Source organism: Sabethes cyaneus, chromosome 1, assembly GCF_943734655.1.
Source record: "Sabethes cyaneus chromosome 1, idSabCyanKW18_F2, whole genome shotgun sequence".
Taxonomy (NCBI): Eukaryota; Metazoa; Arthropoda; class Insecta; order Diptera; family Culicidae; genus Sabethes; species Sabethes cyaneus.
Window position 1 is genome coordinate 93,869,810 of NC_071353.1, and position 19,508 is coordinate 93,889,317.

Here is a 19,508-nt window from a genome sequence, read left to right on the forward strand (position 1 = left end):
GCGGGATGTAGGTATCGCGACCCCGGTGAGATAGTATACCGAAACTTCAATTACCACAAACAACGAACAAAGAAATTCAGGACGGAACAATCGGTATAGGAGACGGCAAGGGACAAGGAAACAATTAAGGGATAACGATTGGAAACTTGGTACCTGGAATGTCCGAACTCTCCATGAACCGGCACGGGCTGGCTTGCTTGCTCGAGAGCTGCATTAACTCGGAGTGGAGATCGCTGCTATTCAGAAAGTTCGGTGGCCAAATTCCGGAGAAAGGGAGTTCCGTGCAGTAGACCCTATTGCAGGCACTTCTTTCAAGTACCACATCTACTACAGTGGCGGTAAGAAAGCTGAACATGGAGTCGGTTTCGTAGTGTTGGGAAAACAAAAGCAACGAGTTAACCGGTGGAGGCCCGTAGATGACCGTATATGCGTGTTGAGGATTAAGGGCAAATTCTTTAACTATAGCCTAATCAACTTATACGCACCGACAAATGATAAATCCGATGATGCTAAAGACGAGTTTTACGACAAGCTTGAGAGGACCTATGGAGAGTGCCCAAAACACGACGTGAAAATCATCATCGGAGATGCAAACGCGCAGATCGGGAGAGAGGAATTCTTCCGTCCAGTTATTGGAAGACATAGCCTGCATCTGTCGACCAATGATAACGTTCTGAGGCTCATAAATTTTGCCGCGGCCAGAGGGATGGCCATCTGTAGCACCTACTTTCCACGTTTGAATATTCGGAAACACACCTGGAGGCATCCAAATGGAGACTCTAGCTCTCAGACCGATCATGTCTTGATTGACAGTCGACACTTTTCGGATGTTATCGATGTACGGTCTTTTCGTGGACCAAATATCGACTCTGACCACTATCTCGTAGTGAGTAAGATTCGCGCAAGGCTGTCGAACACGGCGAAAACTCGCACTGAAAGGACGCTGCGTTTCAACATCCAGCGGTTAATATATAAGTTACGTTCTGTGGAACTGAATTTAGATTTTTAAAAAAGATAAGTCTACTTTACTTGGTGGTCACTACTAGAATGATTTTATTTTATTTCATGAAGCACCTAAAGCCCTGGCTCCTAGCGAAAACTGCTGACCATGGCTGTCGGCTGGAGCGTGTGCTTCCACGTAATTTCATGTCGCCACGTTGGTGTTGCACTCCACGTTGGTCTGGAATGCGCTTCTACGTCGCGACTGTCGTTGCTGTTGTTGTTGTTGTTGTTGTTGTTGCTGCCGGTGTGGGAACGGTGCATGCAGCATTAGACATTAATGCGTTCAGCTTAACTTTAGTGCATGCAGCATTCTGTATTAGTGTCTTCAACTTAACTTGCCCTTCCTTATGAAATGAATCGTCCCGATTCACGTGCTGGCTTGATCTTGCCCCTTCGTCTTTAGGCTGGTCCTTTAGTGTTTTGTCAGTTTGAATCTTGATTGTTTGTTGAATATTGCGTGACTTTTTCTTGAGGATAATGGCTAGAATTATAAGTATTCCAACGCCGATACTGATGCTTGATGTGGTAATGGACGTATATGTCACGATATCGTTTCTATTGGTAAAATCTTCAACGATTTGACGATTGATAATATGAATTTCGTCCAGTTTATTGATTGGTTCCAAATGTTTCTCGTGTATAACGAGTCCATCTAAAGGCAAAACAATCATTGGTTCTGCTCTGATTAGTTCAATATTTTCAAAAAATGAACCATTTATAGTAATGGAACAATTGTGATATTCAATCAGAAATGCTCCAGAGAGATTTCTGTTGGTGAATCCACAAGTTGACGATACCTCAACAGGATTGGCTTGTTTGATTAAAATATGGTTACCGGTAAGTTGAACAATTTTGGTTAGGCTGGTGGTTTTTACAAAAGTACAATTCCCAGACGATCCCTGCAACAACTTTGAAAAGCAATCGTCTCCAGTGTAGTTGACTAGATTGCTTGGAGCACAGAGATGATTTTGCTGTACTCGCTGGCATTCCGTATTGATGAAGTAGGTGGCTTCTTCGTTGAAAATGGCTGTCGGCGCTGGCAGTTTTAAAATCTTGTTCCCTACTGGTAGAGGTTCTAAGGTAACATGATTATAAATTGTATTTTCGATCACTGGAATGGATACAATAAAAACAATTTGTGTTTTATTGTGAAATGCTGATAATTGCAAAAAATCATAAACCTCATCTACGCTGGTCAAGATCAACCCTCGTTCTTCTAATTTTTTGATGGCAAATCCTAATTCATTAGATGATAAAATATGTTTTGAAATCAATTTAAGTTTCGCTAGTTTAACAGATTCGAATATTTCTTGTATATGGGAAGCTAGATGATCCAGACTAAGATTAATCTTCAAAATTTCATTTATTAGAGAAAAGCTTCTTCTAGAGTCAATTTCGTTTTTTGCTGCTAGTAATCTATCGGAAATCTGTTCTTGTTGTTGTTTTAGTTGATTGATTATCAAATTGATTCTATTCTGAAATTGATCATTGATTTTAATTTGCTGATTATTCTGGGTGATTAACATTTTGTTATTAATTTGAAGATTATGAATGTGTTGTGATATGAAAACGAGATCATTATTATCTAGATTTCCGGTGATTCTCTTGATTCCACTTCCGACGAAGTTTAGCAGTCCTCTTTTTGATCTTCTCATAGGTAACATTTCTTGAACTAAATTACGAGAACGGCGAAGCTTCGTTTTCAACAATTCGGTGATTTCGGTGAGATTTCCAATTATTTCCGTTCTTTTGATATTCAGGAGTAACTTTTCGAAAATAGGCTCGTATCTGTCGAGATCAATAATATGGAAAATTTTATCTTGTCCTATTTTTAAAAAGCCACTACCGTCTTGATGGGTGAAAAGGCCAGGATTTAAATTGAGGTTTGTTAACTGTATAGTTTGAGAAGCAATGTTAGTAATGGAAAGGGTGGTGAAGGCCATAAGAATAACTGTTTGTTTTCCCATCTGAAAGAAGAAAGAAATCTATATTAGAATCTTGATAAATTATTTTCGAATGCGGCGTAATTTGGTTTTATGTAAAGTACGATTGTTACCGTCGATGTACGTTTGATTTTTGTCTTGAGTTACTTGCACGGGTGAAAACTGATCTTTAGTTTTGGCTCTAATGCCTTGTATTCGGTTGAAAACCGTCTCGCCTGGTTCTAAAATCGGCGGAGTTTCTTTATGTCTGTTGTGATATAGATGTTGTTGGGCTTGAGTTTTACTGATTTGCAATACTGCCTCATCATATAGCTTGTCTCTAAGCTGTATGAGAGCATCTCGGTCTAGCGGTCGCTCTTGATCATCTTTAATGCCGAAAAACACTTCTCTAGGCTTCAGATTTGTTGAGCTATGTATGGTGTTGTTATACAATGTGCATGCTATTAAAAATATTTCTTTGGAAGGTAAGTTTTCGTATTTGTGTTTGTTAGATCTGAATATTTCGCTAAGCGTAGAGTGAAACCGCTCTACTAAGCCATTGGTTTGACTGTGATTTGAGGGTGTGAAGTATTGTTGTATGTTTAGATCGTTTAGTATTCCTCTGATTTCTATCGATTTAAATGCTGGTTCGTTATCTGAGACAATCAACTTTGGGGTACCAAAATTTGAAATATACTTTAAAATTGCTTTTCGTAGGTCTGGGATAGATCTTGATTTGATTGGTATTAGAGAAGCAAATCTGGATAATTTATCGATTACAGATAGGAATAGATTTGGTTGGGATATGTAAATGTCCATGTGAACGATTTCTAATGGTTGCTTCGGAGTTGGAGTTTCTCCAAGCGGAATTTTATACGGTTTTCTTTCGTACTTTGCTTTGTTACATACCTTGCACATTATAATAAATTTCCTAATCTTTTGCTTCATTCTTGGAAAAAAGTAGCGTCTAGAAATTTCACCTTTGTTTTCCCTAATTCCCCTATGTGCTGACTCGTGAGTTTCTTCGATCATGCTATCCTGCTCCTCAGTGGTTCTCAGGTCAGTGAGCAACTGTTGCGTTATTTTAATTTTAAAAGTTTTGCATCTACTGAAGTAATTTTTGTAGACGACTTGTAGTGATGGGATTAAGTTTTCGGGACATAATATGCAATTTGTCACATTAGGGTTTAAATACTCTCGGAAAATTCTAATTAGAACTGGAACGCCAAATATTGATTTGGTTATAGTCCTTCTGTGTATTCTAGGAAAAACCTCTTCATATTCCTCTGAATCAGGACTACCGGTCTTTAGAATAATTTGGTTATGAAATGTATTTAACGGTAACTCGGTGCACCCGATAAACTCCGAATCATCGGTGTCCGCTGAATGAACGGAATCGCCGTCGGAAGATTCTTCGTTTACATTAATTTCATGAACAATCCTAGATAAAGCATCGGCAACGATATTTTGTTTGCCAGGACGATGTTTTATTTCGAAATCATATTCAGCCAATCGTAGACGCCATTTAACTAATTTTGAATTTGGTGTTTTCAAATTTAATGCGAATGTTAGCGGCTGGTGATCTGTGAATAATGTAAATTTTCGGCCAAATAAATACGACCTAAAATACTGAGTAGCCCAGACAATAGCTAGCAATTCTTTTTCTATTGCTGAATAGCTCTCTTCAGACTTCGTTAAAGTCCTTGATGCATAGGCCACTGGCCTGTCTTTCCCGACTGGTCCTTGGGAGAGCACGGCTCCAAGAGCAAAATTACTCGCATCTGTAGTTAATACAAAAGGCTTCTCAAAGTCTGGGTATTGTAAAATATCACTCTGGGTTAGTAAATTCTTGCAGAGTTCGAACGTTTTTAGAAATAAGGGTGTGTGTTCAATTGTTTCTCCTTTTCATAATTGAGCAGTGAGAGGTTTGGTAATTTTGGCAAAATCTCGCACAAAGCGTCTATAATATCCCAATATACCAAGAAATCCTTTTAATTGTGTTTGGTTTCTTGGCACTGGCCAATTTCGGATAGCTTCTATTTTATTTGGGTTGGGTTTTACTCCTTGATCCGTCACGATGTGTCCCAAAAAGGCAACATCCCTTTTTAAAAACTCGCTCTTATCGAGCTGGATCTTTAGGTTGACCCTAGCAAGGGCCTGGAAAATTTTCTCAAGGCTTTCGACGTGTTCCTGTAATGAGGTCGAATAGACAATAATATCATCCATATAAACTAAACAACACTTGCCTACCAAATTCCTCAATACATTATCCATCACCCGCTGAAAGGTTGCGGGAGCATTCTTAAGGCCGAATGGCATTCGCAAATACTCATAAAGCCCATGTTCAACTGAAAATGCTGTCTTCTGCACGTCGTTTGGATGTACCTCGATCTGGTGAAACCCAGATGCGAGATCCAGTGTAGTAAAATATTGGCATCTGCCAAGCTTATCCAGAATTTCGGTGATATTTGGAAGAGGGTATTTGTCTGCTATAGTTTTTTCATTGACTTTTCTATAGTCTACCACTAACCTCCACTTTTGCTTGCCCGAAGCGTCAGCCTTTTTTGGTACAATCCAAATCGGTGAGAACCACGGTGACGTACTGGGACGAATAATACCTTGCGAAAGCATCTCCGATATCTGTCGTTGTACCTCTTGTTTATGACAGTAGGGGTATCGGTAACTTTTGGCATGAACCGGAAGTTCATCACTGGTTTCAATTCGGTGTTTGATCACGTTTGTAAAACTCAGATCATCTCCCTCAAAATAAAATACGTTTTGGTTTTTTGAAATAATTTTGAGAAGGCCTTTCTTCTCTTCACTATTCAAATAATCGATGCGAAGCTGGTTATACAGTTTCTGGTTTATACCAGGATCGAAATCATGACAATGATTATCAGTATTCAGATTGTAAATTTCAAAGTTATTTAAGTCGGCAAAAACTTCATGCGCAGAATTCATTTGAACCTCGTTTTTACTAGTATTCTTTATAACGACTGTTGTTTTATTATTTCTGGAAGTGTACAAACCTGGGATTACGAATATGTTATCTGTCAAAGGGATAGGTGTATCGAGGTAATAGTCACCATTATCGATGTTAGAATTTAAGTTTATTACTTTTTCTTCGTATGGGGTCAATTTTATTGATTCACTTGGGTATTTTTTCTGCATGGTGAAAATCTCATTGCCAATCTGTAGGCTATTTTCTGCTGTATTCAAAATCACATTCAAGTTTCTTAACGTTTCATAACCTATAAGGCCGTCGAAAAAATCGTGGAATTTAAAAATATAGAAAATTTGTTTCGGTATCTGATTTCTCGAAAGAGTTTCAAAAGGATTCCATTTCACGTATTCGTTAATTTTAAAAGTACCTGCCACGTTTACAACTTTGAGCGGTTTTGTCGGAGTTCTAAACCTCTCTTCTACAAGTCTCGGAGAAATATAATTTTTATTTGCTCCGGTGTCGATAAGCAGGCGAACTTTTCCCTTTATAGTAACGAATTCGATATACGGTAGGAAATTGTTCGTTAAGTCCGTTGGTTTAGAACGGAAGCCAGTGAAAAATTTATATCTTCGCATTCCGTTTCCGGTTCTTCGGTTTCTTCTTGTTGTATGTTTTCCGGTACGTCACTATATTCTCTGTAGGCGATTTCGTTTTCGTATTGAGAATTATTTTCTTCTGGGCTGGAAAAAGGTTCCTCGTGGTGGTTTACATTTTGATTTCCCGAGAAAATGGGAGGTTTTTGCCAGTTGGGTGTATTTGGATTTCCTTGGGTTCTATGACCTGAAGGGTCTGGTTTTATATTCATTATTGCTGGGTATCTAGTTTGATTTTGGTTAGGAGTCATTCTCGGGTTATAGGGCGAAAGTGAATTTTGGAATTGAGCTCTAAAATTTGGCGGTGCGGCGGGGTTTTGTCCCTGCGGTCTGAGCATGTTCGGGTTGTTTTGGGATCTAAAAGCGGGGTAAAATTGTGGTGTTGGAGGGTAGTAGTGGGGTTTGTATTGACCATAGTAAGGTTTTAAGTACGAAGGTGATTGTTTGATTTGTGTGGCAGTTTTCTGATTTGTTATTGCTGGTTTCCGAAATTTTTCTTTTCTCCTTTGATCAGCATTAAACTGTTCGATAGCTGCTCGGAATGCCGATAATAGCGTACTCGGTCGTGTTGTTCTTGTTAACGCGGAGTATGGATCTTCTAACCCGTCTATGAATGCATTGGTAATCATGCTTTCGTAGTTTTCTGTTAAGATTTTTGCACATTCGCGCATTTCTTGATCTAACAGGATTTTAGCAGTAATGTCGGCTAATAACTCACGACACTCGCTGTAAAACTCTTCGATACTTTTAGAGTTTTGTTGTAGATAATTAATTTTGGTTGTCAGAGTACACAAGTCTCTTTTGTCACCAAAATGTTCTTCTAACGTTTTTTTGATATCAGTCCATTCGGTAGACGAATGGTTCTGCACCAATACGTCGTTGGCCCTGTCTATTATTTTATCTCTAATGATACTGTGCCATAGGGGCAGAGCATTTATTACGTCCTCTGGTGTGGGACACAAAGATTTCGCGAAATTTAGTTTGCTCTCAACGGAATTGATCCAATTTGACAAGCATTTTGAGTCACCGTTAAACGGGACAATGATTTTTATGGCATCTGGAATTTTCGATGCGTCGAATCTGGATGCCGTATAGTCCTGGTGGGCATTTGCTTGTACCCGCTCTACACTAGTTGTACTATTTCTTGCACTCTCAAGCGCCGCAATCTGGAGACGTTGTGTCTCTAGTTGTGCGGAGAGGTTGTCGATGAGTCTTTGAAGCTCTTCTGCCATCTTTCTCGTAATCATTCACTTATTCACATACGGTTTCGACTTTTAAATAACTTTAGATAATTGCAAAATCTTAATTTAATTCATTTATTCACTCGCGGTTTATTTAAATTTTCAAATAATTTTAATCTAATTCACTTAAAAAAAGGAAACTACTCACCGTGTTCCCCGATGGTGTTCGATCGTCGCTGCTTAGGTCAGATCCTCCGGGACGTGTCGTTGCTCCTCGATATACCCTCGTGGAATTTTGGCACTGTCACTCGCGAATCTAAACTAAGCAGAAATCCTGCTACGACTGCGCCAGTTACGTTCTGTGGAACTGAATTTAGATTTTTAAAAAAGATAAGTCTACTTTACTTGGTGGTCACTACTAGAATGATTTTATTTTATTTCATGAAGCACCTAAAGCCCTGGCTCCTAGCAAAAACTGCTGACCATGGCTGTCGGCTGGAGCGTGTGCTTCCACGTAATTTCATGTCGCCACGTTGGTGTTGCACTCCACGTTGGTCTGGAATGCGCTTCTACGTCGCGACTGTCGTTGCTGTTGTTGTTGTTGTTGTTGTTGTTGCTGCTGCCGGTGTGGGAACGGTGCATGCAGCATTAGACATTAATGCGTTCAGCTTAACTTTAGTGCATGCAGCATTCTGTATTAGTGTCTTCAACTTAACTTATATATATATATATATATATATATATATATATATATATATATATATATATATATATATATATCTTCATATACGCGTATATGTATGCGCGATTTGTTTGCGTCGGTTGCATCAGCAAAATATGGAGTCATATTGCGAATTGGTTTCAAAAACGAAATCGTTCTCTACCGAGTTCTCTACAGCTCTATCTAGCAGGTTAGATAAAGCGTAGTGTATATGTAGAGCTCTACCAAACACAAAACGAACGTGTATACACTGTAGAGTTTTTTGGAGTAGAGAACTCTCCCATAGAGTTGCTGTAGAGCTCTAGCGTGTGCTCTACAGGGTGTATACACTACTCTACCTATCTCTACGTGATATTTTTCTCTAGCTCTACCTGAAAAACTCTATAGTGGACACTTGGCTTTAGAAGTTCAGCCGGGATACCGTCCTTCCCAGCAGCCTTACCGTTTTTCAACTCACTGATTGCCTTCTTAACCTCCTCCTGTGTTGGTGGCTCCACAGCTTGACCATCGCTTACAATTTCTATCCTGTCCCTGCTGATCTCCGCATTTACCTCTCCATTCAATAGTGTCTGCAAGTGCTCCTTCCACCTGGCTGCTACCGCCGTTTTGTCGGTAAGCAGGTTGCCAGCACTATCATTGCACATCACAGGCATGGCAAAATTCCTGCTTCTCACCGTTTATATAGAAACTCCGTGTGTCGTTGCTGGCGTATCGCTGCTCTGCGCCGGCGAGCACGTGCTCCTCGTACTCGCGTTTCTTTAGACGATGGATTCTTTTTTCCGCAGCTCTAGTCTCTCTGTATCTCTCTCTGTTTCGACGCGTTGCCGCAGTGAGCATGCGACTCCTGGCCTGGTTCTTTTCGTCTGTGACTCTCTGGCATTCGGCATCAAACCAGCTGTTACGCTGTCTTCCACGCGTCGTGCCTACCACCTCTCTCGCTGCTGTTTGGATGGCACCTGGGATGTTCCTCCACAGCCCATTTATATCTTCTACCTGCTATTCTGCGATTCCCTGGTCAAGCTTCCTGGCGTACTCCACTGCTACGCCGTCTGCCGTTAACCGCTGGATGTTGAAACGCAGCGTCCTTTCAGTGCGAGTTTTCGCCGTGTTCGACAGCCTTGCGCGAATCTTACTCACTACGAGATAGTGGTCAGAGTCGATATTTGGTCCACGAAAAGACCGTACATCGATAACATCCGAAAAGTGTCGACTGTCAATCAAGACATGATCGGTCTGAGAGCTAGAGTCTCCATTTGGATTCCTCCAGGTGTGTTTCCGAATATTCAAACGTGGAAAGTAGGTGCTACAGATGGCCATCCCTCTGGCCGCGGCAAAATTTATGAGCCTCAGACCGTTATCATTGGTCGACAGATGCAGGCTATGTCTTCCAATAACTGGACGGAAGAATTCCTCTCTCCCGATCTGCGCGTTTGCATCTCCGATGATGATTTTCACGTCGTGTTTTGGGCACTCTCCATAGGTCCTCTCAAGCTTGTCGTAAAACTCGTCTTTAGCATCATCGGATTTATCATTTGTCGGTGCGTATAAGTTGATTAGGCTATAGTTGAAGAATTTGCCCTTAATCCTCAACACGCATATACGGTCATCTACGGGCCTCCACCGGATAACTCGTTGCTTTTGTTTTCCCAACACTACGAAACCGACTCCATGTTCAGCTTTCTTACCGCCACTGTAGTAGATGTGGTACTTGAAAGAAGTGCCTGCAATAGGGTCTACTGCACGAAACTCCCTTTCTCCGGAATTTGGCCACCGAACTTCCTGAATAGCAGCGATCTCCACTCCGAGTTAATGCAGCTCTCGAGCAAGCAAGCCAGCCCGTGCCGGTTCGGTATACTACCTCACCGGGGTCGCGATACCTACATCCCGCTGATGGGTCTGCCATCTTAGGTATAGCTTGCGGGATACAGCATTTCATATTCAGCCGCCCGTTACGAGACAGACGCTGTGTGAGCCGCCCCTCACCTGGAGAACAGGCGCTCTAGTTCGCACCTCCTAGCTTAGCTGCTTCAGTAAGTACATAAAGCATTTCCGGGTAAGGCCATCGACCGTCATCATTTGACTTAGATCTGCGTGGAGGCGCCAGGTGGGAGCTTGAGAGAGCCAGAGCTTTGTTTGAGGCTCCTTCCAGGTAACTCTCTCCATTTCATACCCTTCCATCATTCATAAAATGAAAATAACTCACGCAATGCATTGTTGTTATTCTGCAGCCGGAAAACTTGCATAACCTACAGAAATTTGCAGAATAACAATTGTCATGCTGTTCTACACAAATACATGCGCGCTTGCTTCGTAAACATTATTGTGATTTTTAGTTCGGACGATGAAAAATTTTGATGGACGGATTTTAAAACGGTACGACAAATTTAAGATATAAAGTCAGTTGCGTAATTTCAATCAAATGCTTTATTAAACGATTTTTAGTAAATTCAAAAGGCACGGTTCGGAAGGTAAGTGTGTTTGAGTCAAGTCAGCAGCAGAGCTTTTGGAGTATTCATTAAATCCACCTAAGAAATGATGAAAATTAGAGTGGCTTTCCTTACTACGACGGGAATTATAAATAAACCCTAACTTTAATTCCATCATCTGACAAAATTACGAAATTCCATTATTTGACGACTTTACAGAATAGAGTCCTTAAGTGCTTTTTTAAACCAAACAATATATTTCGCAACTACTAAGAGACAAACAGTTTCTATATTCAGCAAAGTTAATAAGCAACTTGTTTTCCCAACAATGTTAATGTTAATGTTCTACAACTTTTGTTAAGACACTTTATGTTTTGGATGCACTAAACAAATGAAAAATTCTGAATGAAAAATGATTCTCGATCACGATTTTGACCGATAAGATCATTTCTTGTCAAATTTGACAGATATGTTCAGAGCGTTAAGACCTCTTGTTTGATACTAAAATAAATGAAATCTGATTCATCTGGATAAAATCGTTATACATTATTGTAAATTTTATTGTGTTACATACGATTACTCATAACTTCCAAATTAAACGCCCAATCTAAAAACAAATCAATAGTGACCTATGAGGTTATATTATCATTCAAACAAGATTAATAGTGCATAAATCGGTTCGGCCATCTCGGAGAAACGTTCAACTAATTGACACTTGGTAAAAACACATTTTTAAACATAACTTTTGAACTAAATTTTTGTTTTCAACAAAACTCCCCTACAAATGTTGCAGTAGCAATATCTTTCATTTGATACTAAAATTGTTGAAATCGGTTGAGCGGTACCGGAGAAAAACGTGTCACGTAACTTTCTTATTTTACTTATAACTTTTAAACGAAACGTCGGACCGCAAAACAATTCAATAGTGATCTACAAGGTAGTTACACCTTTCAAACAAGCTTAACGGCGATCAAATCGCTTTAGCCATCTCCGAGAAACAGATGACTAAAGTCAAGCGTCACACACTGACACACACACGCATACACACACACACACACACACACACACACACACACACACACACACACACACACACACACACACACACACACACACACACACACACACACACACACACACACACACACACACACACACACACACACACACACACACACACACACACACACACACACACACACACACACACACACACACACACACACACACACACACACACACACACACACACACACACACACACACACACACACACACACACACACACACACACACACACACACACACACACACACACACACACACACACACACACACACACACACACACACACACACACACACACACACACACACACACACACACACACACACACACACACACACACACACACACACACACATTTTTAGTCGTTTATGTCCCCTTAAACAACACACTCGACTAAAGATTGAGACCTGTGAGTTCGACTCTCACCCTCGCTCTATTCGCTCTAAGTCTATATTTTTGGCCTAATATTAAGAATTTTTCAGTTTGTCTGAATCTACATTTTTCGAATTAAGCATTTATTCTTCCTCAACATTATTGATTAAGTTAATAATGAGGATATTTTCAATCACCTTAAACTTCGCATATGCAGTATGCTGCAACTGCAACCAAAATCATGACATTGCAAAAACCCTAAGATATTAGTTGGTACTTGTCAACATAAATGGCAAAATATAATTACTGTTTATTTCAAGGAATATTTGTTTTGAATTGATAGATATCTTATACAAAATTTACACTATCTTATTCCTACCCGCTTTTGCTGCATCGAAAGGAAAAATATGCTAGGGGTATTCACGTAGCGCTTGCTATGTTGCGTATACGATGTATTGCGTATTTATACTGCCGCTATTTACATAACAGTTCCATCTCCATAGAAACTGGGACTGTTATGCGAATAGCGGCAGTATATACACGAAATACATCATCTACACAACATAGCAAGCGCTAAGCGAATACTACTGCTATGTTAGCTGTTCCGTGCCGTCTTGCATTTGTGTGATATCTACGCAGCTTTGGCTAAAGAATCTGACTAAAGAAATGACATTGGAGCTCATTGTCGGTTCGTCGAAACCAAGTGCGCATGAATCTCGATGAAACCTTCTGAATCTTTCGCTCGAAATCTTGCGAAGTATCAGTCGATCAACGCGGGAGAAAATATTGACTGCTAGCAAACGGCAACAAATATCATCGTATCATCACGAAATCGATCCGTGCTGCCTAACGAAAACACCAGGCAATCAAGTTTGTAGCGTACAGTCCATAACATCGCCTAAATCTTGAGCTCGAAAAAAATATTGTTAGAACTTTTTCGAGCAACATTAAACAGAGTCACGCACAAAAATCATCGTTGAGTAAATCAGGTTTAATGATGACAGGAGGCCGTAAAGCAGTGATGGCCAAACAGCGGCCCGCGGGCCGCATGTGGCCCTTTGAGACGATTCGTGCGGCCCGCGGACTGATTTGAAAGATGGTGGATTTAGGAGAAATTTTTTGATGACATAGGAGTCCCTCAGTTTAATCGTTATGCCTCGCGCATGTTGTGAATCTGAATGCTTTGCGGTTTAAATATCATGGTGATTCCTAGAAAATGGTTTTTGTTGTCACCTTTTTTGCATTTTGTTATGCACAGGAATGGCTAGCGATTATTGCGGCCCGCGGCATTCATGGGCGATCTGATTTGGCCCGCACCATGTATATGCCTGGGCATCACTGCCGTAAAGAATCTGACTAAAGAAATGACATTGGAGCTCAGTCACTCGCGGCTTCCTGTCATCATTAGACCTGATTTGCTCACGATGATTGTTGTGCGTGACTCTGTTCAATGTTGCTCGAAAAAGTTCTAACAATATTTTTTTCGCGCTCAAGATTTAGGCGATGTTATGGACTGTACGCTACAAACTAGATTGCCTGGTGTTTTCGTTAGGCAGCACGGAGCGATTTCGTGATGATACGATGATAGGGTAACCGACGTATTTTGGACCCCTTTAGCAGCTGTACATAATTTGGACACTTACAGCAAAATCAAATGGAAGTGTCCAAATTATGTACAGCTGCTGATGGGGTCCAAAATAGGTTGGTTACCCTATTTGTTGCCGTTTGCTAGCAGTCAATATTTTCTCCCGCGTTGATCAACTGATACTTCGCAAGATTTCGAGCAAAAGATTAAGAAGGTTTCATCGAGATTCATGCGCACTTCCCAGGTAACCAATTGTAGGGAACATGTCAGGCTAAATGAATTAGCGAGTTAATGAATCTGGATCGATTGAATCATTTGTTTCAGTGCAACTGAAATATATGCATGCATACACACTTAAAAATTTTTACCGAACACCGTAATTTTTTGACGAAATTAGAACTGCTGAACGTTCGGTGGTCAGTTCGGTAATTAATTTGCTTGACGAACACTCGGCAATGAAAATATTTTTATGAAATGTCAAAACTTGCAGACTGTTCAGTATAAATTAACAAATCTCTCAGCAAAAATCATTGCTGAAAGCCGTAATTATAGTGCTGATACTTCGGTAATGTGTACTGAATTGTCGTCATAAATTAAAAAAATATTTTTATTGAAATCATGTCTTAAAAATAAATACAATTAATTATATAGGATCTATGATGCACAGATATGGTTCTAGCTTGGTCTCGAGGTATGGCTCTGCCAGCCGCCGCATGTTCGAATCTGGACTAAAAGAGGTTGTTCCGAGTTAACCTATCTGTAGCACCAGCCCCGCAATCGTCATCTAGTTCTGCAGCTACCTGCGAAGTCTGCACCGAAGCACTAAGGCTTCGTGCACGAATTACGTAACGCTTGGAGGGGAGGGAGGGGGGTCGAGTTTGCGTTACTTTTTGTTACATAGGGGGGGGGGTCAGAAGAACAGTTACGTAACAAAATTATGAATACCAAAAAATAGCTGCAAAACGAAGAAAGGACGTGTTGATGGCGTGAAATAGTGAATTGGTTTAGACTGATGGAGATTCAAATTCAAAATTCTAGTTTGTAGCTGATGAAGAAGTTCCTATACTACATTTCCGAATATTGTGTAACCAGGACAAAATTGGACTTCCGAAAAAACGGCAACAATTTTTTTCCGTACCGTGCATTAAACCTAGTGTCGGGAGTAGTGCGCTGTGTAGCACGTCTTATTTGCTATACAGCGCACTACCTCCGACACTAGGTTTAATGTGCGTACCGTACCGGCAGAAAAATCATTCGCCGTTTTTTTCGGAAGTTCAATTTAGTGCTGGCGAAACAATATTATGGTTGAAAACCAATTGACCTCAACATGGATCAGTGCTTAATGGTTGTTTTTAATATGATTTTCTTCAATTCGTTAAAATAAAAAAATAGGTATACGATTTACGTAATTTTTTTAAATGTCAAGGGGGGAGGGGGTTTGGTCAACGTTACGTAATTTAATGGGGGGGTTATGCCAAGCGTTACTTATCGTTACATGGGGGAGGGAGGGGGTAAAAAATCTGGAATTTTTGCGTTACGTAATTTGTGTACCACGCCTAAGTAGCATTTGCTGCTTTGTTTTATGATGACAAAATTTTGAATGAGAAGGAAAATGAAGATTTACAATTTAAATCAATATTAACTGAATGAGAGATGGAGGGATATATATTTAAAACACAAATTACAAAATAAATTGGCATACCTTATATAAAGAAGGTTAAATAACGTAGCGAAGCTCTGCTATGCGCCACTCATATCTTAAGAAGAACTATAATTGTTCATATTTTGAACAATTTCCACACACTTTAAACACGCAATAAAGTATTTTCTTGATTGCGCTTCATTTTGACAGCTAATAAATGCTTGATGACAACTTCCGCAATTTTTTCTGATCTCAGCATAGCTTTTGCGGGCTATCCCGTAATAAATACTGATAGTTCGTTAAACAATTGCTGAACTATTGACAGTTACGAAATGGAATCGCTTAGCGAAAAAATACAGCGAAAAATATTAACGAACTCGCCACCGGTTGATGAAGATCTGTATTAAGAAATGTCAAGTAGTGACGATACTCAGCATTCCTTGAAAAATTACCGAATTGCTCAGCATTTTTCCAAATGTGCTGATTTAATCCGCAAAATAAATTACCGAAGATCTGAATAAAAACTAAGTGTGTACGGTATTCCGAAAGTTCGAAAGAACGAGAGAACGAACATACATTGTGTAATTCGAATCTCACGACCAGCGACACTGGCATTCTATATATATTGATTATACTATAAAACCCTGCAAATGCAAGCTACTCCGCGACATGCATAACAGAGGGTGCTAGTGTGCAAGCAAAATGTGTAGGACGATGGTTTTTAAAAGATTTTCTTCTATGTGTCATGTCAGTTCGTCAGTGGTAAAATTATATTCCATTGAAGCAGTGAATCTCTATGCCAGTGATGGCCAAACTGTGGCCTGCGGGCCGCATGTGGCCCTCCGAGATGATTCGTGCGGCCCGCGAACTAATTTGAAAGATGGTGGACTTATGAGAAAAAAATTTTTTGACTTAGAAGTCTCTCAGTTTAGTCGTAATGCCTCGTGCATGTTGTGAATCTGAATGTTTTCCGGTTTAAATCTTGTGGTGATTCCTAGAAAATGGTTTTTGTTGTCGCATCTATTTATATATATAGGCTTATGTCTGTCGCCAAAACGAGGGGCGCGATATGTATTTTCGTGGTAATAACACAGAGAACAGACATCCATTCAGGAACAAATTTTTCGGGAATTCTTGGATAAAATTTCAAATTAAAATCACCTAATATGCTAGCGTCACCACCACTATAGTTTCCCAACTAAATGATTCTTTTGATTTGCACACTGACAACCTTTGGCTCCTCTGGCGCTAGTATATATGGACTGTAACCGTTATGCTAGCGCCAGAAGCTAGCTGTTGTGAGTTTAGTGTAGAATTTTATGCGCCTTTAGCGACATCCTCACTATAGTTTCCCAACTAATTTGACATAAGTTTTATCCAAGTGGGGACCTTTCGCTTGGATGTCTGTTCTCTGTGTTTGTACATCAACAAGCCTCGTGGCCCAACTGATAATTTAACTTAAAAACTACGCGTTATTTGTACCGATCTGGTCCCTCGCATGTCTATCCGTAAACTCCCGATTCTCTGCTTGGCTGTCAAGTGCGCTCTCTCTCTTGATAACCACCACATAAGAGATACACTAGATACATCGCTTCTAATCCAATGTATTCTATCAGACGGTGCAAGGTGTGTTATATTTCTAGCAGGTGACTCCAGTACACTATTGAAAAAAAGCGATTTTTCAGCGCGTTATGGCTGACGTCAAATTCGAAGCTGAAGTAAAAGCGGTTAGTGGCGTTGGAGACCGGTAATCGTGCTGAAGCTGCTGTAGTTAGTCCGTCGATTCGGCACGTGCAAAAAGTGGCTATTGCGCAATGTACGACTCCGGACGTGAATATCAAGGTTTTGCAATATATACGGGCAATCCACCCGTGAGGTCAATAAATCGGAGACAATTGTTGCTCTATTTACATCGCGACGAACATGAAGGGGGTCTAGCACAGAGAACAGACATCCATTCAGGAACAAATTTTTCGGGAATTCTTGGATAAAATTTCAAATTAAAAGCACCTAATATGCTAGCGTCACCACCACTATAGTTTCCCAATTAAATGATTCTTTTGATTTGCACACTGACAACCTTTGGCTCCTCTGGCGCTAGTATATATGGACTGTAACCGTTATGCTAGCGCCAGAAGCTAGCTGTTGTGAGTTTAGTGTAGAATTTTATGCGCCTTTAGCGACATCATCACTATAGCACAGAGAACAGACATCCAAGCGAAAGGTCCCCACTTGGATAAAACTTATGTCAAAGTAGTTGGGAAACTATAGTGATGATGTCGCTAAAGGCGCATAAAATTCTACACTAAACTCACAACAGCTAGCTTCTGGCGCTAGCATAACGGTTACAGTCCATATATACTAGCGCCAGAGGAGCCAAAGGTTGTCAGTGTGCAAATCAAAAGAATCATTTAGTTGGGAAACTATAGTGGTGGTGACGCTAGCATATTAGGTGATTTTAATTTGAAATTTTATCCAAGAATTCCCGAAAAATTTGTTCCTGAATGGATGTCTGTTCTCTGTGACTATAGTTTCCCAACTAATTTGACATAAGTTTTATCCAAGTGGGGACCTTTCGCTTGGATGTCTGTTCTCTGTGGGTCTAGGTCGATGAGCCTACAGCGTTGTTCGTAGCTTGGCAGCTGGAAAGGGTTATTCCACGGTTAGTTCTCGAGTTATGAGGAAATTTGTATTTCATTTGTATGGGAGCCCCCTCTCTTAGGGGGGAGGAAACTCTAACTATCATAAGAACCTTCTCAATAACCCCTGCATGCAAATTTTCGCGCTGACCAGTTTAGTAGTTTCCGAGTCTATAAGGGACATACGGACACACTGACAGGCAGAGATTCATTTTTATAGGTATAGATTATTTGTGTAGTAGATAGGCAAAACAGCTATTATAAGTTTTGATTCAAATTAGTGTTTTCTCTTTTTTTTAGTGGATTGGAGAGGATGGTTCGGATTGTGGTATCGTAAATATTAACACTTCCCCTTCGGGAGCTGAAATTGGAGGGGCATTCGGCGGAGAAAAACATACTGGTGGCGGACGTGAATCAGGATCTGACGCATGGAAACAGTACGTTCGTCGTTCTACAATAACCATTAATCACTCAGCAGACTTACCACTTGCCCAGGGTATCATGTTTGAATAAACCGAAATATATTATAGCTCATGCAGTTTTTATTTATCCATACATGCAGAAGGTTAATTATCAACAATTATGCTATATTTTTTGTTTCGATTCAAAACGCCATAAATCTACGGCAATATCAACGTTAGATTTTTTATGGAACTTGTAGGTTTGCGGAAGATTATATCTGAGTTGTGCGATCACGATGGCTTTAATATTCCATTCAATACATTTTTTTCTGATGTGATTTCTGAATAATAAAAAGAGTTATCACAAACCAGTGAGCATTTAGTTAGTTTAATGATTACCTTGTTGATGTTTTATGAAGAGAGTAAACATTTCCGTTGGCAATGTTAAGACCTATTCGTAAAAATTTCATATCAATGCCGCTGTTATGTCTGGTTCCGAATGGAGGATTCATGAGCACGGTATCGATTTTGTGATCAATAGTGGGGTCATTCATGTTTAACACATCTAACTGAATACAGTCCACATTACTCAACCGAAATCCGTTTACGTTATTTTTGAATATCTTATAGAAAGAAAAAAATAAAAATCATAATCATTAAATAATAATTTAGTCGTAATCTTACTTCAACGGCATCAGCATCAATTTCAATTCCAATTACATGCGAAGCTCCTAACAGTGATGACCCAATGCTTAACATACCAGCTCCGCATCCAATATCTAAAACCAGTTTATTCTCCAAATCATCGTAATTCGTTTGAATAGTATATAGCATATGGCTGGCAATATGTGACGGAGTGACATATTGTTCGTACATTATTTTAGGATTTTCAAACCCATCAACCGTTTGCAGAAATTCTTCTAGTTTTTTTAGTTTTATGCGCGCCATTTGT

At 40.0% G+C, this 19,508-nt stretch overlaps 2 protein-coding genes across 2 annotated transcripts in view; one reads left to right on the forward strand and one right to left on the reverse strand.

Annotated features, from left to right (window-relative positions):
- Positions 1-18,946, forward strand: part of LOC128732607 (putative aldehyde dehydrogenase family 7 member A1 homolog) — a 61,923-nt gene extending 42,977 nt beyond the window's left edge. The window contains exon 2 of the mRNA XM_053825890.1: positions 18,456-18,946. Within this exon, the coding sequence (XP_053681865.1) occupies positions 18,456-18,668 (213 nt within the window). The 3' untranslated portion in view covers positions 18,669-18,946. The remainder of the gene's footprint in view (positions 1-18,455) is intronic.
- On the reverse strand, positions 18,685-19,504 carry LOC128732608 (rRNA N6-adenosine-methyltransferase Mettl5). The gene is made up of 3 exons (XM_053825891.1): positions 19,241-19,504; positions 18,956-19,179; positions 18,685-18,897 (listed from the first exon to the last, which is right to left on the reverse strand). The coding sequence occupies exons 1-3, from the start codon at positions 19,502-19,504 to the stop codon at positions 18,741-18,743; spliced, it is 645 nt and encodes a 214-aa protein (XP_053681866.1). The 3' UTR covers positions 18,685-18,740.
- Between the last annotated feature and the right edge of the window lie 4 nt (positions 19,505-19,508).